The sequence below is a fragment of the Hemiscyllium ocellatum genome, chromosome 32 (assembly GCF_020745735.1).
Source record: "Hemiscyllium ocellatum isolate sHemOce1 chromosome 32, sHemOce1.pat.X.cur, whole genome shotgun sequence".
Taxonomy (NCBI): Eukaryota; Metazoa; Chordata; class Chondrichthyes; order Orectolobiformes; family Hemiscylliidae; genus Hemiscyllium; species Hemiscyllium ocellatum.
Window position 1 is genome coordinate 33,688,565 of NC_083432.1, and position 24,656 is coordinate 33,713,220.

The 24,656-nt window shown below is 39.6% G+C and overlaps 1 protein-coding gene across 1 annotated transcript; it reads left to right on the forward strand.

The window, feature by feature from the left end:
• The first annotated feature begins 6,848 nt into the window (after positions 1-6,848).
• Positions 6,849-24,439, forward strand: LOC132830922 (deoxyribonuclease-1-like). The gene is made up of 11 exons (XM_060848872.1): positions 6,849-6,876; positions 10,611-10,758; positions 10,831-10,919; positions 11,573-11,656; positions 15,454-15,569; positions 17,310-17,422; positions 18,424-18,581; positions 19,091-19,187; positions 19,371-19,422; positions 21,589-21,795; positions 24,358-24,439. Exons 2-10 carry the CDS (start codon positions 10,621-10,623, stop codon positions 21,792-21,794), a joined length of 1,053 nt encoding a protein of 350 aa, XP_060704855.1. The 5' UTR covers positions 6,849-6,876; positions 10,611-10,620; the 3' UTR covers position 21,795; positions 24,358-24,439.
• Positions 24,440-24,656: the final 217 nt, after the last annotated feature.

A 24,656-nucleotide genomic window follows, 5' to 3' on the forward strand; every position in this document is an offset into this window, starting at 1 on the left:
CTGCGTCACCTACATCATTCATCTCCACTAAAACAATTGTCGTGATACTTTATGAATGGTAGTGCCATCAATCCTCAAGTTAAATCATGATTTGGAGGTGTCAGTGTTGGACTGGGGTATACAAAGTTAAAAATCATACAATACCTGGTTATAATCCAATAGGTTTATTTGGAAGCAATAGCTTTTGGAACGCTGCTCCTTCATCAATTCTCCACAATCATCTGATGAAGGAACAGTGCTCCGTAAGCTTCCAAATAAACCTGTTGGACGATAACCTGATGTTGTGTAATTTTTAACTTTGTTCAGAGGAGGTTTTATAAGAAATAAATAGAGATAAATGTCTAGTCTCTCGACCAGGCAATGATTAGCTTTGATTGTGGGCCCCACCAAACAGAGGAAGGTGACAAGCTGCCTACTGGGTAGCAACTATCATGAACGCCATATAGTACATGCCTACATTGTAGCTGAATATATTCCTCCACTTGGTGGGCTGAAAACCTCAAGTAGTTCTTAATTTGCCACTCTGAATTGGTGAAAAGAGGAGTGAGAAGGGTGGAAAGAGGAGCATCCTTGGCTTTCCTGTTCTAATAACACAGAGATTCCAACTGGAAAGTTGTATCTTGTATTATTGAATAGAGTGACTACTCATTACATACGTAGGCTAGACCCGGCCCAGACAGATAGTTCTGCAGACCCATCTCTGGATCTGCATTACAAAGGGCTCAGGTGCTGAGTTCTAGGTGAGCATGCTTGCTACCAAGAACATTCATACTCAACAAGTTCCACAGGGAAACTAATTAGTGATCCCCATTGGCCTTGTAGGGGCTATCACATTCCTCTCATTAGATTACTTACAGTGTGGAAACAGGCCCTTCGACCCAACAAGTCCACAGCAACCTGCCGAAGCGCAACCCACCCAGACCCATTCCCCTACATTTACCCCTTCACCCAACACTATGGGCATTTTAGCATGGCCAATTCACCTAACCTGCACATTTTTGGACTGTGGGAGGAAACCGGAGCATCCGGAGGAAACCCACACAGACACGAGGAGAATGTGCAAACTCCACACAGTCAGTCGCCTGAGGCGGAAATTGAACCTGGGTCTCTGGCGTTGTGTGCCACCGAGTCTGAATGTTTCCCCTCACTCCTGTCACAATGGGACTTCTTGCATTGCTTTGCCCATTGCCTGATTCCTGTTGCATTTCCGTTCTGGTCAGAGGGGGCATATAATAAGGAGGCAAACATCTTTTCCATGAAGACCATTGAAGAGCCACTTTAGAGGGCTCATCCTCAGTGGCGACCTCCTACTGAATTTCCACTGCCGCTGTCTCCATCTCCAAGCCTGAGTCCTCATAGTCCTCAGGACTGGCTCCTTGTGACCATTTTCATTTTCGTCATTCTTAAGTGGCCATTGTGCAATCCTTGGAATATTGGTCGCTTGTCAGGCTCCAAACAGGAAAATGGTATCTCCTTTGCTCAACTTCTGAAACTTTGAGATATAGGATTTTAGCTTTTCTATAAGATGTCCTTGTGGTTCACCATTTAGGATGATATGGTGTAGTTTTGCCAATAGAGTCCTTTTGGGTCAAAGCCTTTGGCAGAAATTGATAGAGTGTCCATAAAGTTCAGTCATGATGACTTCAGCCATCTTCAGAAATGAAGATAGGCTGGTGGGTTGCCACAGCCACCTCAAGACACTTACATTGGCTATATGTCTCCCTAGATGATGTTCCAAGGTATTTTCATAGACACCTAATAGCAGTGCTGTTTTGGATCCAAGCTGACATGATGGACAGAATTGCCTTGTCTACCTTGAAGAGGCCCAGCAGAAGTTCTTGATCGGTTACTATGGTGAAATGCTGACCACAGACATACAGGTGGAACTTTTACACCACAATCATCATGCCCAATCTTCTTTCTTAATCTAGGCATACTTCCTATCTGCCTCTGCCAGGGTTCGAGTTACATATATGATTGGATGTTCTCCTAACACTGTGATAATAACACCCCTATCCCTTGGGATAATGTCACAGGTTAAAGTGAGTGGTCTCGGGGGTCATAGTAAGCTAATATATTTGTCGACAGTAGTTGTTGTGTGACATTTGCAAAGGCTTTCTTTTGCAGCATTTGCCATCCACTATTCCTGAACTTTGTTTTAGCAGGAAATGGAGAGTGCCAGCAGGGTCACCAGGTTGGGAAAGGGTTTCCCATAGTAATTTATGAGACCCAGAAAAGACTCCTCTTTGGAGTCAGAGCCCTTTTAATGTCCTTCCCCTTCTCTTCAACAGGGTATAATCCATCCTTGTCAACCCTTTACCCAAGGTATGTTACCTTATTTAAGTGGAACACAGATTTTTCTTTTTCTTTGTATGAAACCAGCAACAGAAACCTCCTCCAAACTCTCCAAATGTTGCTTTGCAGTAACTCCTTAGATTAAAACATCCTCCAAATGTGTAGATGTATCATATTCATTTCAGAAAATGTGTGACCTCCAGCCAGCTTTTCATACACTCTCTATGCTTGGCATAGCCTATCTGTCTAAGCTTGGAAGCTCTACTGACCATCAGCTTATAATTTCCATTTAGAAGGACCACATTGTCAGATTCTAAAACTGGGACTACTGGCACAGCTCATTCACTATGCATATGATGCCTAAATCTTTGAGATATTACAATTCAGCCTCTATTTTGGAAGTAGGGTAAAGGAGACTAGCTGTGCCTTGAAATATTTAAGTCAAGCTTCTGGGTGCACATAGATCTTGGCCCTGGTGCCTTTTACCCTCCCAAGGTCCTCCTGGAACACTTCAGGATACTACTTAATGACTTCGCATTGATCACCAATAATTATTTTAAAGATTTGTTGCCAATCCAATCGCATTTTAGGCCCTTCTCAAAAGATTGGGATCTGACCTTTGTACCATCAGTAAGGGGAGTCTGACTGCCTGCTGCCCCCCTGTAACTGGGGTTATAGTGGTCTCAATAATATCGATCCCAGTGCACCGGCCAATCTAGCCATGGTGTTTCCCAGACAAGATGGCCCATCGGTTTCCTTACAGTTTTATTCCCAACAATAGATACAATAGCACCTGTGTCTATCTCTATATCTGGGGGTGAACATTTAACTGGAGTTTTGTTTTAATTGGGGCCACTTTAGGAGCAGTGACATAATTTAACTTTATCAATTTATGAATTCCTGATCCTTGGGCTGATTTATTTGTGAAGTCCTGATTTGACGTGGCTTCACTCTTCAGCCGGGGTGATACGCGTTTTGCCCATTGCGATAGCCTTGCCTGCAGTGAACTCTATGACCACAAGTGTAATATGGATGCTCTTGTTCCTCATTGTATTGTGGAGAAACCTCCTGTCCAGTTCTAGAACCTTGCAACCTCTGACTCCAATTACCCTTACTTGGAAACAACTGGGAGTTGTGAGTATTATTTGCTGGGGACTTGGTTGTGTAGTATGGGTTTTGCCCAAGGTTCAGGACTGAACCTTCTATACACCTCTGAAAAGCACAAGCCCCTTTATTATGAGAAAGAGTCATTTCTAGGGCTTTCCCAAGGTCCAGATCTAGTTCAGTCAGGAGCTTCCTTTGGGTTGCAATATTATTAATTCCACAAACTAAGCAATCCCTTAACTTTTCCCAAAGTGCTGACCTGGACTCACGGTGTTCCATAAATTTCTGCAATCTCATCAAGAATTCGGTAACTAGATCCCAGGAAGTCTATTTGCTATGTTAAACCTGTAATGTTGCAATATAACAGATGATTTGGGGTCATGGTGGTTTGATCAGTTCTTCAAAAGGTTTTGACTCCAGGACTGCTGGGAAGGTTAAAATTTTATGACGCTGAAAGATGGACCTCTACAAGCAGTCAGGAGAATAACCTTTTGTTGATGTTCCCCTTCAAACCCATTTTCCTTAAAAAAGTAGCTAATTCTTTTGATGTTCTGGGGGCAATCTCCACAACTGCATCATAAGGTTCCAGTTTGCCAAAAAACAGTATTTTTAATACTTCCTCTCAAACCGTTACAGAGTGCATTGAAAGGCAAGGCTGTGCAAAGCCTTTCTTGACTCCCATAGCTAATGTAACTTAGCTTTACATTAATTTAGATTTACAACTCAGGAAACCCAATTAAAAGGAGCATCATTCATTGTTAAACACCAAAATAGAGCCACTACTCCTGGCGTACATAGGCAATCCTAACACAGGACAGACAGTCTGCAGGCCCATCCCTGGATCTGCTTTATAATGGGCTCAGGTGATGAGTTCCAGCCATTGCTTGTGATCAAGGGAACTCCTACTCAATGAGCTCCACAATGAGATTAATTAGAGATTCCCCTTTGGCAAAAGTATGAAATTGGTGGGATTTGCCTAATTAAATGCCTTTCTTAATTCCAAGCTCACCATCATCAGAAGCTGAAGATTCTGTCTCATTCTTCTCAAATAAATTGTCAACTTTTTTTTTAAATAATGGCTCAATGGTGCAAATTTACCAGAACTATAAGGGAAAATGCGTAAGAATAATCTGCAAATCAGGCACCATCTGTGGATGGAGACATAAACATCTCTGTACTGCTTACCCGTTCAGTATTCCTTGCATTTTCTGTTCTATCTTAATCAATCACAAAAAAAGTTTCTAACCCACTTATTTCTATATGACATGGTTGTAGTAACATCATGCCTATTCTGTACATTAAGCGCTATTAGTTCAAAGTACAGTTTTCTTATAGTTCTAACAAGCTGCCATAGTGACTATTCAAAAGATCTAAACATTACGCCCAATTCTACATGGTTTGAAGTTTAAACACTAAGTGAAGTTTTGTTAAATAGATGTTGTTGGCAATGTGAATAAAGCATGCCTTACATTTTTCATTTTGATATGGGTGAGGAGCAGCTGTTGTGGTACAATGGTGTCACACGCTGTATTTAACAACTGGCTACAAGCCTCAAAGAACAGGAAATTTGTTATGAGTGAGGTAGGATTGACTTCATATTCAAAACATGGCTGCACTTCAACTTTCGACTTAGTTCGGTTGATAATTCAGGTAAGTTGAAGTTATATCTGAGTTTTCTAGCATTTTCTCTGAATCAGATTCAACACATTCACGAATGCTTTTTCCTTGTCTATCCACCTTTAAATTTCTTTCAAGTTTTATTTTCCCTCCCTTTTGCATTTTTGTGATGTTTCTATCAATATTCTGTTTGTTCAGGATTTTCAGACACTGTTTCTTTTATACAGCCTGATTTTCTGCTGAAAGATCCTCTTTCCTTGTTTGGCCGTTAACTCTCTTGTGAACCTCTGTGTGGGTGGCTTAGTTTACTTCAAATTTTTATTGCAAATGTAGGCCTGTAATTTTCACAAACTCATCTTGCTCCTATGTCAAAATGTTGCTGGAACTGTATTGAAAATCTATGGGTTTCAGTTATACTTCCTTCAAATTTGCAGTAGCAGAGTGGGAGAAGACACGAGGAAATCACAAGGTCAATGTTTGCATTTCATCTGTTCCTCTGCCTTCCTTGACCACAGTTACATAAGTGCCTTTAAATATTTAACAAGATAAACCTATGAGAAAACAACTTCTCGGTTTGCTCTTGAATACCTTGTTGCAAGTGATGAATAAATATGTCCCACTGAGACAGGCAAGAAGGGGTAAGATAAAGGAACCTTGGATAACAAGAGCTTCTCATCAAAAGGAAAAAGGTAGCTTACATAAGGTGGAGAAATCTAGGGTCAAGCTCAGCCCTAGAGGATTACAGGCAGGTGAGGAAGGAGCTCAAAAATGGTCTGAGAGCCAGGAGGGGGCACGAGAAAGGCTTGGCAGAACGGATTAGGGAGAACACAAAGGCATTTTACACTTATGTGAAGAATAAGAAAATGGTCAAAGAAAGGGTAGGGCAGATCGGGAATAGCATAGGGAATTTGTGTGTGGAGTCTGAGGAGGTAGGGGAAGCCCTAAATGAGTTTTCTGCTTCTGTCTTTATGAAAGAAACGAAGTTTGTAGTGAATGAAACCTTTGAAGAGCAGGTGTGCATGCTGGAATAGATAGAGATAGAGGAAGCTGATGTGCTGAAAATTTTGTCAAACATTAAGATTGACAAGTCGCCAGGCCCGGACCAGATTTGTCCTCAGCTGCTTTGGGAAATGAGAAATGCAATTGCTTCGCCACTTGCGAAGATCTTTGCATCCTCACTCTCCACTGGAATCATACCTGAGGACTGGAGAGAGGCAAATGTAATTCCTCTCTTCAAGAAAGGAAATAGGGAAATTCAAAGTTTGGGAGAAGATTTGTAGCTCAGGTGCTCGTTGTTGTGTTTCTGTTCGCTGAGCTGGGAATTTGTGTTGCAGACATTTCGTCCCCTGTCTAGGTGACATCCTCAGTGATTGGGAGCCTCCTCTGAAGCACTTCTGTGATCTTTCCTCTAGCATTTGTAGTGGTTTGAATCTGCCACTTCCAGTTGTCAGTTTCAGCTGTCCGCTGCAGTGGCCAGTATATTGGGTTCAGGTCGATGTACTTATTGATTGAATCTGTGGATGAGTGCCATGCCTCTAGGAATTCCCTGGCTGTTCTCTGTTTGGCTTGTCCTATAATAGTAGTGTTGTCCCAGTCGAACTCATGTTGCTTGTCATCTGCGTGTGTGGCTACTAAGGATAGCTGGTCATGTCGTTCCGTGGCTAGTTTGTGTTCATGGATGCGGATCGTTAGCTGTCTTCCTGTTTGTCCTATGTAGTGTTTTGTGCAGGAGGAAAGATCACAGAAGCGCTTCACAGGAGGCTCCCAAGCACTGAGGGGACGAAACGTCTGCAACACAAATTCCCAGCTCGGCGAACAGAACCACAACGAAATAAGGAAATTCCTGGCAATTACGGACCAGTAAGTCTCACGTCTGTTGTCTGCAAGGTGTTAGAAAAAACATGGCTTGATTAAGTGCAGTCAGCACGGCTTTGTGAGGGTTAGGTCATGTCTCACAAACCTTATCGAGTTCTTTGAGGATGTGACTAGAAAAGTTGATGAGGGTCAAGCTGTGGATGTGGGGTATATGGACTTCAGCAAGGCATTTGATAAGGTTCCCCATGGTAGGCTCATTCAGAAGTTCAGGAGGAATGGGATTCAGGGGAACTTAGCTGTCTGGATACAGAATTGGCTGGCCAACAGAAGACAGTGAGTAGTAGTAGAAGGAAAATATTCTGCCTAGAAGTCTGTGGTGAGTGGTGTTCCACAAGGCTCTGTCCTTGGGCGTCTACTGTTTGTAATTTTTATTAATGACTTGGATGAGGGGATTGAAGGACGGGTCAGCAAGTCTGCAGATGACACAAAGGTTGGAGGTGTCGTTGACAGTATAGGGGGCTGTTGTAGGCTGCAGCGGGACATTGACAGGATGCAGAGATGGGCTGAGAGGTGGCAGATGGAGTTCAACCTGGATAAATGTGAGGTGATGCATTTTGGAAGGTCGAATTTGAAAGCTGAGTACAGGATTAAGGATAGGATTCTTGGCAGTGTGGAGGAACAGCAGGATCTTGGTGTGCAGGTACATAGATCCCTTAAAATGGCCACCCAAGTGGACAGGGTTGTTAAGAAAGCATATGGTGTTTTGGCTTTCATTAACAGAGAGATTGAGTTTAAGAGTCGTGAGATCTTGTTGCAGCTCTATAAAACTTTGGTTAGACCGCACTTGGAATACTGCGTCCAGTTCTGGTCGCCCTATAATAGGAAAGATGTGGATGCTTGGGAGAGGGTTCAAAGGAGGTTTACCAGGATGCTGCCTGGACTGGAGGACTTATCTTATGAAGAGAGGTTGACTGAGCTCAGACTTTTTTCATTGGAGAAAAGGAGGAGGAAAGGGGACCTAATTGAAGTATACAAGATAATGAGAGGCATAGATAGAGCCGATAGCCAGAGACTATTTCCCAGGGCAGAAATGGCTAACACGAGGGGTCATAGTTTTAAGCTGGTTGGAGGAAAGTATAGAGTGGATGTCAGAGGCAGGTTCTTTACACAGAGAGTTGTGAGAGCATGGAATGCATTGCCAGCAGCAGTTGTGGAAGCAAGGTCATTGGGGACATTTAAGAGACTACTGGACATGCATATGGTCACAGAAATTTGAGGGTGCATACATGAGGATCAGTGGTCAGCACAACATTGTGGGCTGAAGGGCCTATTCTGTGCTGTGTTGTTCTATGTTCTATAATCTGCTTTCCTTACTGAGTCAAATGATATGTGTTTTGACTGCAGTACTTTTCAATGATACTTAAGAATATGTTTCGAAGAGGAGGCCACTCAGCACTTCAAGCCTCCTGTGCCATTCAACAAGATCATGGCTGCTCTTAACTGAACCTTCCTGTCTGTCCCCATAACCCTTGTCTTGAAATTTGTCCATCAAACTCGACTGGTGAAGGGTTTATGCCTGAAACGTTGATTCACCTGCCCCTCGGATGCTGCCTGACCTGCTGTGCTTTTCCAGCACAACACTCCTGACTCTGATCTCCAGCATCTGCAGTCCTCACTTTCTCCCATCAAACTCTACACAAGTCAGCCTTGAATACATTCAGTGACAGCATTCACTGCTCTCTGGAAGAGAGTTCAACAGAGTTAACTGTTTTCAAAGAGAAAATAAATTCTCCTCACTTCCATCTTAAAAAGAGAGATCACTTAGTCATCAACTATGTCCCTTAATCCGAGTCTCCATTAATCCATGAAAGTCTCAGATATATGGGTGATCTACCTCTGCATGAGTATTTTGATTTCATTGGGAGTTTGTTTCCAGATGAAGGTAGAATTGGACATGATCGTGATGCTTTCTTGTGGTTAACAGATCTCTGAGCGTACTTGAATTAGCACACGAAGAAGGGCTTTTTGTTCAGATTCTGGAAAGCAAAATATCCCCAGGCAGGAGCACAATCAAGTCTATTTAAATCCCTGAAAAGGAAACTGAACATGGTAGATTTTTATGTGAAGGTAACAGCTGTGGTGTAGTGTAAAGTACTCTTACTTTATCAGCAAATCATTGGAAGATATGTACCTTCCCAGGAAATGTCTCCTACCCTTTTATTAGATACACATAAATGTTCATTCACACATCTGGAATTCTGAGAGCAGATGTCACTAAACAGATTTTCCCATGTCTGAAAGTTAATAATGTATATTAATAATGCTTATCAAGTCACACCATATATTAATAACTGGAAAAACAAACCGAGTGTAGTCTCATTTTCTTGAGATTCATTTGACTGAAGATTGTTTTGTTTTCAGGTACTGTAAATTGAAATTCAATATTATTCTGTGAATTTTCTTAAAATATAAAAGGTGTGATATTGTTGATACATATTTGTAAACTCTGAAATTTAATGCATTTTCCAAAGAACTTCAATAATGATCAGTTATAAATTTAAGAATTTTACTGCAAGGAAACGTTACATTTGGATAATCTGTGATGATCAATTCTGTGATTTTTTTTATTGTAAAATATTTTATGCTTGAAAATATCTACACTTGCTCAGGCATAGATTGTAGAATTACTGTGGAATTATATAACTAGGAGATCACTGTCACTGATCAAATTTATTTGAAATTGTGTTTCCAAAATGGAAATACGTTGACAAAAATAGTGTGAACTTCCTTTGTGCTGTTTTGAAGGAAAATTGGTGCACATTACTGAATTTAAGACAACCTTAGAAGTAGAATAAGAACATCTTGATGGTTTTGGAAATTAAGGTACTCCTCAGGGATTTCTACTCCTCAAGGAGACCTTAGATTAAATATCTTGTTCTGGCACATTTCAATCAATGTAGCATTTACATTCCTAGATAGACAAAGAACTTCCTTTTGCCCAATAATAATTGACCTTTCCTGGAATGGACATCACATGAAGCTCCACCATAACAAAATAGTCTGTCAGCACTCACTATCCAAACTCACTCCAAAAGAATGACCACTTAGGTCACTTGCATTCCAGTAAAATTTATTGTCTCTGTGAAAGAAGTGAAACATGAGGAGAAAACCAAATGCAGATTGAGTCAATCTTTTTATTCCAAGAGGTTATTCCAAGGCTCATGATGCAGTATGTGCACACATTGAAAAAAGTAGGAGAAACTATAAAGCAAATGAAGGAGTTGGCGATTAACTGGTGTAGCATAGGGTTAATAATGCTTGCAGGAGGAAGAAAGGGGAGGTGACTATTTCAACAAAAGTCTTGAAAAGAATAAATATGAGTAAATAATAATTCTATGACTCATAATCAGAAGATAACTCAGCAAGGGGGAAGAAACTATAACTTATGCATTTTTGGTTCACATCATGCCATGTAAGAGTATATGATAGGAGGATGTTGTTTTCTCAAGTTGGCATGAATAGGGCATTCGCCTATAGAGCTTGCCAGCATAAAAGAGTCATTTGAAGTATCAGTGCATGCGCCATCCATTGAATGTGGGCAAACTGCTTATCCCAAAAGTCCAATAAATCTGATAGCTTTAGTTCTAGGTCACAAATGCTGTCAAATTGATCAGTTCAGTACTTTGTAGAGTTGTGCAAGGGTACATATCTAATTAATTTTCAACTTGGGTCTTAAAGCCATTACCTCATTTAACTGTTCATTTCTCTTTTAATCCTAGGTCCACAACAATGGCATTTATTGTGATGATAGTTCTGATTAGCTGCTTTATACAGGGAAGTCAAGGGCTTAAAATTGCAGCATTTAACATCCAGAGATTTGATCAGTCAAAAGTCAGTGATCACAGAACTCTTAACATTCTCATCCAGGTAAGCACAATCAAAGCAAATATTCTGCAACACCTATAGATTGAGCATAGACTTATTTTCATTTTCCCTTAGATTTTACAAAGGTATGACCTTATCACCATTGAAGAAGTTATGGACGCTGACAATTCAGCAATAACAGAACTAGTGATGAAACTGAATCAGTAAGTAATTAGACACATTAGCCTTATCCTTAACTTAGGGATGGAGTTATTCGGGTCAGGACTAAGGTAGATGTTAAAATATCCTAGTCTCAGTGAGATCTGGGAGATATGAATTCCAAGGCATTATCCACACAAATTCCATCATTTCCCTCTCCAAAGCCAGAGGAATAATTAGCTGATTAGTGCTTGGAAAAGGAATGTTGGGAGGGAGTTCTGAAAAGAACAGTTCTGAAAGCTTAAATTGTCAGATGGTTTTAGGAAGAGTCAATATCATCACAAGAAGGTGGGGAAATCCTATTAATCCATGAATCTGTACATCACACCAACAGTGTGCTGTTCCAAACATACTATTTTGAACAACTTGTATTCATGTTAACAATAGATTTTCCTCTCTGATGTAAAATCTGAAGCATTTAAATTACTGTTCAGTATAGTTTTCTGAGTAATGACCATAGAATTCGATATACTAACTGAAGATACAAAAAAAGCTCACCCTTTCTTGCTTACTGAGGCAGGAATTTGGAATCATTCCATAACTTACAGCATGTTAAAGGCAGCTTATCTTTTTCAAATTGAATCATAATTTGATGATTTTATACATCCGATTTGAATTGTTTAAAATAGACAACATTATTTTTTTTATTATTTTTCAGATTGACCAAACTGCATTATAATTACATCATCTCTGATCATCTTGGTCGCAGTTCATACAAAGAAAAATATGCATTTGTGTATAAGTAAGTCTCCTACTTTGACACAAGTTGTCCATCAATTAATCTCCCATCTTTGCAGAAATGGAGATTTGGGTTAAGTTAGCTTGATTCATTTTGCTTCTCTGTAAAGATTTTCCCTATTTACTTAACATGTTTGTTTCCCCATCTCATAATGACCTGATCTTCTGGATTCTGAGGATTTTACACAAATCATAATACTTTTTGTGTCACATACAAACAGGGTGGTTAAAAAAACATTTAGCATGCTTGCCTTCATTGCTCGGTCCTTTGATTATAGGAGTTAGGAAGTCATGTTGAGGCTGCATATTACATTGGTGGGGCCTCTTCTGGAATACTGTGTCCAGTTCTGGTCATCCTGTTGTAGGAAGCAGCCAGGAGCAAGCAGGTGGGACTAGTTCAGTTTGGGATTATGTTTGGCATGGACTGGCTGGATCAAAGGGTCTGTTTCCATGTTGTATGACTCTATTTGCCAGCCCAGATAAAGACATATTTAAGTAAAACAAATATAAAAGAAAGAACTGCAACATATTTTGCCATGGAGGTGCAAGTGCGTTTAATCTAGATTGTGCCTGTAGGGCCACATTATCCAACTGTAAAAGAAACATCCTGATATCTATCCTGACATCATGGCTGCAATTGAATAAGCGTGACATCAAGCACCCTTTGTAAAAGTAAGTCAACAGGAATCAGGGGAAAACTGGTTTGAGTCCTACCTAGCACAAGGAAGGTGATTGTATTTTTTAGAGGTTAGCAATCTCAGCTCCAAGACAGCTGTGTAGGGGTTTGTCAGGTTAGTGTCCAATGACAACCATCTGCAGTTGTTTCATCAAGTACCTTCCCTCAATCATGATCATGAGGATATTCACTGATGATTACACAATGTTCAACATCATTCACAATAACTCAGAAACTGAAGTTGTCCATGTCCAAGTGCAGCTAGACTTGCACAATATATGGCATTGGACAGACAGATGGAAAGTAAATCATGTCCCACAAATGCCAGGCAATGACTTTGTCCAATAAGAGAGACCCTAACCACTGCACCTTAACATTCAATCATATTATCGTTGCTGAATTGCTCCATAACTAACATCGGTGGGGGGGACAATTGACCAGAAACTGAACTGGACTAGCCATATAGATACTATGGATCCAAGAACAAGATAGATGCTAGACATCCTACAGTGAGTAATTCACCTCCTGACTCCCCAAATCCTGACCACCATTGACAAGACACAAGCCAGGGTGTGATGGAATACTCTCACTTACCTGGATGAAAACAGCTCACGACAATGCTCGAGATGGTTGACACCATTCAGGACAAAGTAGCCCATTTGATTGACACCAAATTCACAAACATTCATTCCTTCCACCATTGATGTACAGTAGCAGCAGTATGCATAATCTATAAGATGCACAGCAAAAAATCACCATAATTCCTAAGACCACTACCATCAAGAAGAACAAATGAAGCATATACATGGGCAAACCACCAGCTGCAGGTTTCTATCCAAGTCACTAAACATCCAAACTTGAAAATATATTGTGGATCCTTCAGTGTCACTAGGCCATAATCCCAGAACTCCCTCTCTGTCAGTATTGTGGGTGTACCCACATCAAATGGGCCACAGTGGTTCAAGAAGATAGCTCACCACCACTTTGCCGAGGGCAACTAGTAATGAGCAATAAATATTGGTCCAGTCCATGAAGCCTGTAGCCTATGAATTATTTTCTAAATTAAAGGCTAATTGTCAGAACCTAAGGACTGAATGGCTTACTCCTGCATCGATTTTCTATGTTATTGCTGAAGGAAATATGACAATTGTTGGGATCTTGGAAATAAAAAGGCCAATGAAATTAGTTGAAAATGTTAACCTTTCTTTCTCTTTCTTATCTTTCTAACATTTCATACAGACTTGCATTTATTGTGATGAACATTTTATTTTTGAATTAACAAATCCAGATGTGAGAAATTAATTAAAAGGGCATTTTCAATCTAAAATCTATTTTATCAGCTAAGATCTGATTGTCATACTTCGCCATTGCTTTTCCAAATCTGATCATTTTTGAACAAAGTTGTATGTGACTTCAATATTTAATTTATGTAGCCAATATATAGAAGTATACAATGTGGTAAGAGACCGTTCAGTCCAACTCATCCAGGTCGACCAGATGTCCTAACGTATCCAGCTCCATTTGCCAGCATTTGAACTATATCCCTCTAAACACTCCCTATTCATGTACCCATCCAGATGCCTCTTAAATTTTGTAATTGTACCCACCTCCACCTTTGGCAACTTGTTCCATACACTCACCCCCTTCGCATGAAAAGGTTACCCCTCAGATCCCTTTATAAATCATTCCCTCTCATCTTAAGCCTCTGGTTTTAGACTCTAATGACAATCTGATAGATTCAACATCCTGTTGATTTAATAAACATAGACCTTAAACTTAGTAATATTCTAATTTCTTTTTGATATCATTTAATGATACAAAATGCAAGATGTTTTCATGAAATTAGTATCTGATCTGCAATCCAATAATTTTATGAATTTTTTGGATGATCCAGGCAACCATTGAAATGAAACAAACTGTGAAACAAAGAACTGTGGATTCTGGAAATCTGAAACAAAAATAGAAATTGCTGGGTGTACACAGCAGGTCTGGCAGCATCTGTGGAGAGAAAACCATGTTGGTGTTAATGCTGTTTTCTCTCCTTAGATGCTGTCAGACCTGAGTTTCTCCAGCAATTTCTGGTTTTGTTTGCGATTGAAATTAAAGGATTTTGTATCTGAAATATCTAACTATCTGCTTATAACGTTTCACACAAAGCCACAGGCTGATGACCAATTATTTTCCAAGCAGTGCCACTTGGAGCAGTATTCTATTCCAACTTCTAATTTGTTGACTCAAAGTAACAAGTCTTTTACAAATGTACAGCTGAACAACAAAACAGTTAGTCCCTGTATAGAGTGAAGAAAGAGCAACAACAGCACAGCAGCTTTACTGCTCCTGAACAATAGGCTGTAAAATGCATCAGGAGAAAGTGAGAACTGCAGATGCTGGAGATCAGAGTCAAAAAGTGTGGTGCTGGAAAAGCACAGCAGGTCCAGCAGCATCCAAGGAGCAGGAGAGTCAATGTTTTGAGCATTCCTGATGAAGAGCTTATGCTCGAAACGTCGACCCTCCTGCTCCTTGGATGCTGCCTGACCAGCTGTGCTTTTCCAGCACCACTTTTTGACACTATAAACTGTGCTTGTCAGGTAATCAGGATGATCCCACAAAAAAAACAGTTTGCTTCTCATTCTCACAAGTAAAAGACAGGCACTAGGATGTGGCGCCACAAGGTGAATGGTATCCATGGAGAATTGATTCATAGTATACTCAGAGCTCAACAGCTGTTCGTTTTTGACTAAAACTTTGCAAAACGTGCAATTTACAACATCACTTCAATTGAACTGTTATGTTCCAATCTGGGGACTTAAAACCTGGAACTGGCCTGCTTACAGCACCTCCCAAAGCTACAAAGATATATACAATATATAATGTACTTGGAAAATTGTTGGATATACCTTTCATAGCATTAAAATACAGCTTCAAATAAAGAACTGCAGATGCTGAAGAAGGGTCACTGGATTCAAAGTGTTAACTCTGCTTTCTCTCCACAGATACTGTCAGACCTGCTGAGTTTCTGTTTTTGTTTCAGATTTCCAGGATTCACAGTTCCCTGTTCATATACAACTTGCCTTACAATCAAACAGAGCGACTGATTTTGTTACATGTTGTTTTGTTTCTGACAGCGAGAATATTCTCAAACCCATGGAATGGTACCACTTCGATGATGGCTGTGAACAGTGTGGAACTGACACCTTCATCCGGGAACCTTTTATAGTGCACTTCCACTCCCTCACTACAAGTATGCCTTCAGTCATCTCAAACAGTTATTTTGTTTTGTTGAGAAAATCTGGGATCCACTAAAACGAATAAGTTATTCTGGCGAGCCTGCTGACAAATGAAAAACCAAGGTTGAAAACCTGAGTGGGAAGATGATCTGCTTTAATCCTGATGGAAAATGCTGTTAGTAACTAGCACCTCAGCTGGAAATACAAATAATATATTGCCACATTTCACTGGCTTGTGCTGTGACCAAGAATTATGTTGCTTAGAAAAATTGATTTGAACTGCAGATTTTTAATAACATTAACTACCATCCGGATTCTGTCAGCAACATCTTGCCTTATACAAACTCAATAACATAAAAACATTGAACAGGTTTAAGTAGCTAAAGTGTCCAAGCCCCACATGCCTTTACATCATAAGCCAAATGACATGTAGCAGAGAACAATTTATTGTGGTTGAAACTGTGGAAACCTATTATTTTATGATAAGAGTTCTTTTAATCATTATTATTTTATTTTCCTAACTCAAGCTGCCATTTCTAGTTTTTTTCCCATTACTGTATTCTATTTAAAATGACACACAAGTCATTCAATAATTCTGATGATTTTTCTCTCTTGGTGAGGGACTAAAGATGGGCTCATTTTTATTTTAAAATAAAATGCCTATTTTAGACTATGTAAATCTGGAAATCTGAAAAGCAGCACAAGTTTGAGTCAGTTCTGAGGAAGAGTCACTGGATATGAATTGTTAACTCTGATTTCTCTCTCCCGATGCTGCCAGACCTGCTGACATTTTTCAGCAGCGTCTGTTTCCTTTTCTGATTTCCAGCATTTGCAGTTGTTTTGGTTTTTACAAGTCTGGGTCAGTTGTGCCCAAAGTAAAAATTCTTGGTGATTGTGTCTCTTGATGTAACTTGTGGAATTTTCCCTTCTGTTTTAAAAGTATGGGGGTGTGAAAGTTGTGTGACAATCATGCTACCCCTACCACTGAGAAAATTAAATCTATCGCCCATCCATCAGCTCATTAAGAGCTGACAGGCAGTGTGAGTGAGTTTCTTTGACACTAACATCCTGGTTCACCATAAACTATCAACCATTCAGAAGTCCATTGCTCAAGGCCTTCAAACTATCAACCATTGAGTGGTTGATAGTTTATATAATCGGGAAGATAAATACCTTTTATGCTCTTGCCATGCAGTGGGTGGGTCACAGGGAAGCAGAGGTCGGGGGGTTCAGAAGTGAGGGCAGAGTCCATCTCTTTCTTCCAATCTGTGCCTCAAATTGACCCCAGGGCAATTAGTGGCCCCGCCAAATCAACAGGAATGCTGCATTTATTTCACATTCAGGTAACTAACCACAACTCATTCACCAGATAGGTGAGTAATCAGAGAAATGGCAAGTTGAGGTCCTTGAATGGCCATTAGTTGGCCACTTCAGGGCCTTAATTGATGGTAGGCCAAGAAAATCACCCTTTGACTTTCTTGCCTGTGATTTAATTAGTAAGAGGGCGAGAAAGAAGAAAGTTTCTCTGCACGACTATGTTAAGACATTATTTCGCCTGGAAGGGAAAATCACACCCTTGTTTCTAGGACTCAAAGGCAATGCTGTAAAATGGAATCTTATATTTCCTAAATGGAAATTGAAATATTGTGCTTGCTTTTTTTGCCTTCAAAATAATCTTCAATGGGCGAGTTCTAAGAAATAATACCCATCACAAACTCTTTGATATTAACATCTGTTACAATGTGTTTTAACAGCTGTCAAGGATTTTGTACTCGCAGCCATCCACACTAGTCCAAGCTATGCAGTCAGAGAGGTTGATGGATTGTATGATGTTTGGGCTGATGCAAAGGACCACTTCAATACTGAGGTATAGCACTGAGACAGGTCATTCGGTCCAAAAGATGGATATAAGATATAATAGATATAAGCTGGTGCTTATGGTTTACTCAAGCCTCCTCCAATCCTTACTTATCTCCTTTTCAATATATCCTTCATTTCCTTTCTCCGTCATGACTAGCATCTCCTTAAACAAATTTATACCACTCTCACTTTATGAATTTTGTATGTGCTATGGTGGCCCAGTGGTTAGCACTGCTGACTCACAGTGGCAGGGACCCAGGTTTGATTCCACGCTTGGACAACTGCCTGTTTGCAGTTTGCACATTCTCCCCGTGTCTGCGTGGGTTTCCTCCGGGTGCTCTGGTTTCCTCCTACAGTCCAAAGATGTGCAGGTTTGGTGGATTGGCCATGCTAAATTGCCCATAGTGTCTAGGGATGTGCAGGCTAGATGGATTAACCATGAGAAATGCAGGGTTACAGGGATAGGTTAGAGGGTTGGTCTGTGTGGGGTACTCTTCGGAGGGTCAGTGTGTGATTGGCCTGCTTCTACAGTGTAAGGATTCTATGAAGTCTATATAGATCCTTAGAGACTCTCATTTGAGTCTCAAGTGTAAATAACATTCCCTGTTTCTATCAAATATTTTTGACATTTCTTTCAAACCTCAGAATTTCTTAAAAGGTCAGTCTCCTCTCTCCTAGAGAAAGAAAACACTAATCCTGTTTAACTTTGCCGATAGGCGTAACACCTCAGTTCTGGTGTGGTTTGAATAAATCTCTTTTGAGTATTCAGCAGTTTTATCAGCAGTGAAGATCATCTAACTGTTCAATTCAATTATTGCATGCATTTTTGTGATTTTTTTTGTGACATTAACTCCTAGTTTGCTGTCCATATTTACTTCTCTGCTCTGAGGGGATTTCTCTTCCAGACCTCTTACCAAATTGTTGCTTTAGCTAATATGGCTCAACTGTTAAAAGAAATAGACACTTTCAAAACTAATTCAATTTGTTGTCTCTTGGTTTCCAACACAGAACATCTTGATACTTGGAGATTACAACGCAGCTTGTAACTATGTCACAGATAGTGATTGGCCTCATATACGACTGCGTCAACATAAAAAATTTCATTGGCTGATTGGTGATGAGGTAGACACAACTGTCAGTAAATACACACATTGTGCATATGACAGGTAATGCTTGCTGCACATTGATGTAAATAGTTATAATGCATGTATTTTATGCTTCAAATATATGTTGACTATTCCAACCCAGCCATATTTCCAATTTTGACAACATTTTGCATGGTAGCAGTTATAGCTCAACTGTTGCTCTCTTGCCTGAGTTAGGTTGCTGGTTCAAATCATGCTCCAGTATCACCCTGTCAGATGTGCTGTCTTTTAGTGAAGCATTGTCTACCCTCTTGGATAGCATACAAGATCCTGAGGTGATTTCTGGAAGAACAGCAGGAGAGTTACCCCCAGTCGTTTTGCCAATTTTTCACCCTCAAGTCATGTCACAAAAACTATTATTTGGTCATTATCACATTGCTGTTGATGGGACTGTGCGGAGTACCAATTGGCCACTTCCTGTCCTACATTCTCACAGTTACTACATTTCAAAAATACTTAATTGCTTGTAAAGCGATTTGGGACATCATGAAAGGTACTATATAAATGCAAATCTCTCTTTTTATGCTTAGGTTTGTTGTGACCACAGAAGGATTGCTTAAGACAATAGTTCCTGGCTCAGTCAAGGCCTTCAATTTCCAAAAAGCTTTTCATCTCCCATATTATACAGTAAGAACATAACATTTGTACGCAACTGTTAAACTGTAAAAAAATTCTCACAATAGGTTAGAAAACATTTACTAATAGAACCCTTGAAGGTCAAATTGTATGTGTCTTTTTTTCTTCTTTGTTTAAATATATGAAAAATAAATTGTTGACATTGTACATTTTTGATTTGTTTTTATACTACAGGTGAAAGAAGTCTCAGATCATTATCCTATTGAGCTTGAACTGGAGGATGATCGTAAGTATATAAGCATTGCCCTTTACTAAAATGGTTAGAATATGCAATTGTGAAGCAAAATAACATAATGGAGCTTAAACTTTGATAACTTCAGTTAGATTAACTTCAGATTAAAAATACATAATAACCAGCTTTAAAAAAATATTGCCAGTCAAGATTTCAAATATTGAAGGTACTTTTTGAACAACGTTTTAAAATTTTTTTTATTCATAATGGAGATTTGTCACTCTTTATGACAAGTGCAAAATAGTTGCATAATTCCCTCAAGTTCTAATACCAGAGAAACACATTCCATGAAATTTAATATGCTCAGCTGGTGTTTAATTTCATATTTCATTTTTATCTTTAAAATGTCTGAATTGTCAAGTTTAATGAATGGTATAAAGAAAGAAGGCCAGCATTTTGCTATCAGCTTTGTCAATAGCCCACATACAGAAATCAAAATACAGGCTGTTTTCCTTGTTGTTTAACCACTATGATGGTGATGTTAAAATTGTAAAAAAAAGGGACAGTCAACATTTTTATGGCAATACATGGAATGCTGGCAATGTCAGCATTACCCTTCACAGATCACATTTCAGACCGGTTCACAGGGAAATTAAGAGTCATACACATTGGCACACATCAGGAATCATAAACAGGCCATGTTGGGTAAGGACAGCAGATTTTCTTCTCTAAATGACATCAGGAGATGAAATGGAATTTTACAACAGTTTGGTGGGGGTTTTTTTGGCTATCATTGCTGATGCAATCTTTTAATTCTAGATTTACTTGGTTAACTGAATTTAAATTCTCAAACTGCTGCAGTGGGATTTAAATTGATGTGCTGTGTTATTGGCCCAGGATCTTTGGACTACTAATCCAGTAACTAGGTTACCAATATGAAACTACTATTTTTCTCATTTTCAATGGTATTGTCATTTTTCCACATTTTTAGTAGAATAGCTGAATGACTTGAGATGTGGAGACACTGCGTTGCACTGGGGTGGACAAAATCAGAAGTCAAACAACACCATGTTATAGTCCAACAGGTTTATTTGAAATCACAAGATTTCAGAGCGCTGCTCCTTCATCAGGCGAAGTCTTGGAGAAATGAACTTCTGTGTTATTCAGATGAGTCAAATTTGTTGTTGCTTTGCTATGATTAGGGCCAGAGTCCATTTGCAGACATTCTGGCAGCAGGAAGTGGGCAGCAAGACATCATTACTTCCAACCAGTTAAGTACCTTAAGGCAAAAGCAGACATATTTCAGGCAATTGGAACCATTGGCAGAAGTACTCAGATCCAGCCTGATATTTTCTAACAACATAATAAGACTTTTTAAACTGCTGAGATTTTAGGAGGCCAAAAATGGAAAAGTTAGGGTTCAGTGAGAAATGAAATAGATAAAAATCTGAAATGGGACCCCAACCAGCCACAAACCTGAGCGCTCCTACTTTTATTAGGGGCAAAGAATGAAGGAGGCAGCCAATCTGCTCTCAGGAGGTGGGTTAGTTGTTAAAGTCTTTTAAAGAGGCTGCATACTTCTATTTTTAACCAATGTCAACCAGGTTTCACAGGTCTAAAGCAACCAGCAGTTTAAAATGGCTATATCTATCAGTGAGCAGTTTTATAGCACTGCTTGTGGGCTAGGAGGAGAAGTGTTTACTCAGGACATCACAAACTTATCTGACCCCACCCCCAACTCCACAGTCTCACCTGACACCACCTTTGATCACTGACTCCCACCGCTGATCCCCACCACTAACATCTCCTCCAGTCAAGGCTCACCCAGCACCCAATCTCTGCTGTTCCTCTATCACCAGCCCTGACCTCCAAAAACCAGAACATTTACTCAATTTTTGACTGTGGGGTGTATAATATTCAGGTACGTGTATGGTATACAGCTGAATTAAAACAACTGATTCATAATTTTAATCGTAATTTGCAATGTGATGTGCAATACAGTCATTGGAGGGAATATGAGCAGTAAATTAGAAAGCAAATATTAGAAAGACAGCAATGGCATATCCAATTAATTTATGTATCAATATCATTATAAATTTAGATTCATTTTTAAAGAATATTGTTTGAAAAGACTTTGCCTATTTGTCTACTGGTTCTTGCAATTGTCATGCATACATTGAAGATTTCTTTTGAGTTATCTCATTTTCTCTTTTTGCATAGCTAGCACTGCTGATGCTAAATACAAGACTGGGACAAGTATTGGTATCAATGGTGGAATCAGTGGTGGTCCATGTAGCTGCAAAGGTGTAGATTTCACATCCTGCGATGGACGGTGTGGTGCATATTCACCTAATTTTCCTTGCAGTTGTACTGCAAGCTGTTCTAAATATCAGGATTGCTGTGCAGACTATGGAAATTATTGTTAAGGTTGGTAATGGCACAACCTGTTTGTGAAGTCTCTCTCCAAAAGTTGTTAGATCTTTACTAATACGCACATATTTATACCTTTTGACTCTGTTGGCTGTTTTGGAAGCATAAAAGTGGCAAAGTTTCAATCAAAACATGAACATGCTAGATACATCTGTCTTACACCTGCATTCTGCTAGTGGATCGCATTGCAAACAGATTAATGCCAAATCACTGTTTGCTGTCAATACCAAGCTGGGCTGGGCTATGGAATTGGAGGCAAATCTTCAACTTGTGACAACATTGAAAGAATCCAAAAAGCCTTTGTAGACTCCAGTTACAAAATATCAAACTACTAGAGTAATAATCAACAAGCCTACATAATGTTAAACTTTGCAGCAAGACAATAGAATAGAAATTAAAGTGTTAATCAAACTTCATGGCGGTCAGACCAGCCCATACCTTGAATACATCATACAGATGTGGTCATAAAATAAAAACTACAGGGCAACATGCGGTACAGACAATAACTTTGAAGATGATATTTGGGCTCACATTTTTAAACATACTCAGAGGTGAGCACCAGGTCTATATTGGACTGCCATTTCTGGTCTCCAAATGGCATAGCATGTTGCCAATCTGGCCACGCCTGCAGCACTTTTGCAGAGCGTGTTTGGAAGAGTTAGTATCCTTTTGCATGTGGTGACTAGCCAAATAAGTCCCTCACTAAATCTAGGTAAAGTTAAGGACTGCAGATGCTGGAAATCAGAGTTTAGATCAGAGTGGTGCTGGTAAAGTACAGCAGGTCAGGCAGCATAAATCTGTCAGGCCATTGTGCAGTCAGTGACTTGAATGTTCCAGCTGACAATTGAGGTCCTCTGCTAAGACTAAACATCAGTTCATTTTTTTTCTGAGTGACTCTTATAAGAGCTGTTTTTTTTCTTGGGGTTTTAATGGGAGGGTTTTATTTCTTACTTATAATCCATGAGAGGAAAGCGAACAGCCCCACTTGAAACCAGTGTACTTGATGAATGTCTTGGTGACCTTGGAGATGGTAGTTTGGCCAGCTCCCTGGGCATGACTTATAGTGACCTCAAGGCAGCAAGCTGGCAAGCCAGTGAACACCTCACCCCACCCCACCATGGCCATAATTACAAGATGGCTATCTGTAGCGATAGAGAACTCCCCCTCCATGATAACAGCCAAGCAGCTGCAGCCCTCCTTCTTTCCATTTTTTAAAAGTGTCTTCAGAAGGTGCCTCCTTCTTAAGATATTAGTTCTTTCTCTTTCCCACTTTGGCAACTCCAAACATGGATAGTGGGGCCCCAGAGTGTCAATCCTGGAGTCCACCATCTATTTATTTGGACAGCATCCCTGCTGGTGACCATTTATTTGGAAATAGACCTCTAGTTGCCAACAGTAGCATCTTTATTTCCTCCTGATGATCGGATTGCGATTCACAAGCAAAAATTCAACTTGATGTTATAGATATGAACTATGACAACTCCCTGAAGTTAAAATTAGCAGGTCTCTCATTATTGGCATGCACTTGACCCCACCTGATTATCCCATAAATGTAAAAGTACAACTTTAGGGATGTATTGGGTTATGAATTTTGTGAATGGTGAATTTGGATGTTAGGAGTTTCTGATCTTCCAGTGGGGAAAAAAAAACACTCAAACAATGATTGGAACATGCCGCAGTGATGTTAATTGTTCTTTTGAAGTGGTGCACTCAATGACCAATGTATTCACCCCATTATATTAACGGACAAAATATTGTAGCAAATGCGTTACATGCAATATTTGGTATTTTTCCAAAATTAAATGTAAAAGCAGATCTGATTAAAGGGAGTTGGATGAAAATATTCCCTCTGAATCAAAGTGCGAGGATCATTGATTGGTGAAATAACTGCACAGTGGCTAGTATCCTGTTACCAGATTACCTTCTATTTACATGGGCTGTGACCAGCCAGCTCCAAGCCAGTCCCTAGACTGATGAGTCCTTGTAAATCTCCTGTTTATATCTGTCAGCCAGGGCTCCCTAATTGGTCTGAATTAACAACCCCAATCAAGAATCTCATAGTCAGTGAGATCCACCTGACCATGGTTCAAATTACTACAGTTGTGAACCATTTGAGTTCACCCAAAAAACAGCAAAGAGTAGCCTGGATATGTAACAACTCATTTGAAATCCTATGTTTCAAGATTGAGTGAATTAAGCATTAAATTAAAATAGCTAATTTAAAATATGAATTTATATTTTTGCAGAGGTTGAAACATTTGTTTCGGATCATCAATCTCAATGACTGCGACATCCAAAGCAATAAATTCAAATTTATTCTACCCATTATGATAATTTTCTTTGCTGAATAAGTAGGGTCATAAGAAGAGCAATGTAGGGGGCTCAGGAAATTCTGGTATTTTATAAATGATGGGATAATGATGTAGATCATTTCCTGGTCAGCCTGTGCTGTATCAATGCATGCACCATTGAAGCACCACTGATACAGTACAACTTCTTAGAAATGTCTAAGTCAAATATTTTACCATTTGGATTATTAATGATTTATTCTTCTTACAGGTTGCACGTAATGGTAGTTAGAAAGTTATTGGAAGTCATGAAAGTTTAATAAGAAAAAACCTCAAATGAATTCCAGAAGCAGAGAATAAAATTGATCGTTGCAATTTGCTGTGTTTCAGTTTTATTAAACAAATAGGCTTGTCATCAGAATACTTGGAATCAGAAAAGTCACAATGTGCCTGAGCATGGAATGGTCGAATTCAAATTTAGAAGCAGCATTACCGGGCAGGTTTGATTGCTGAATACCTGGGAACCACCTAGATCCAAACTTTGCCGGGAGGAAAACATTATCAAAGGGC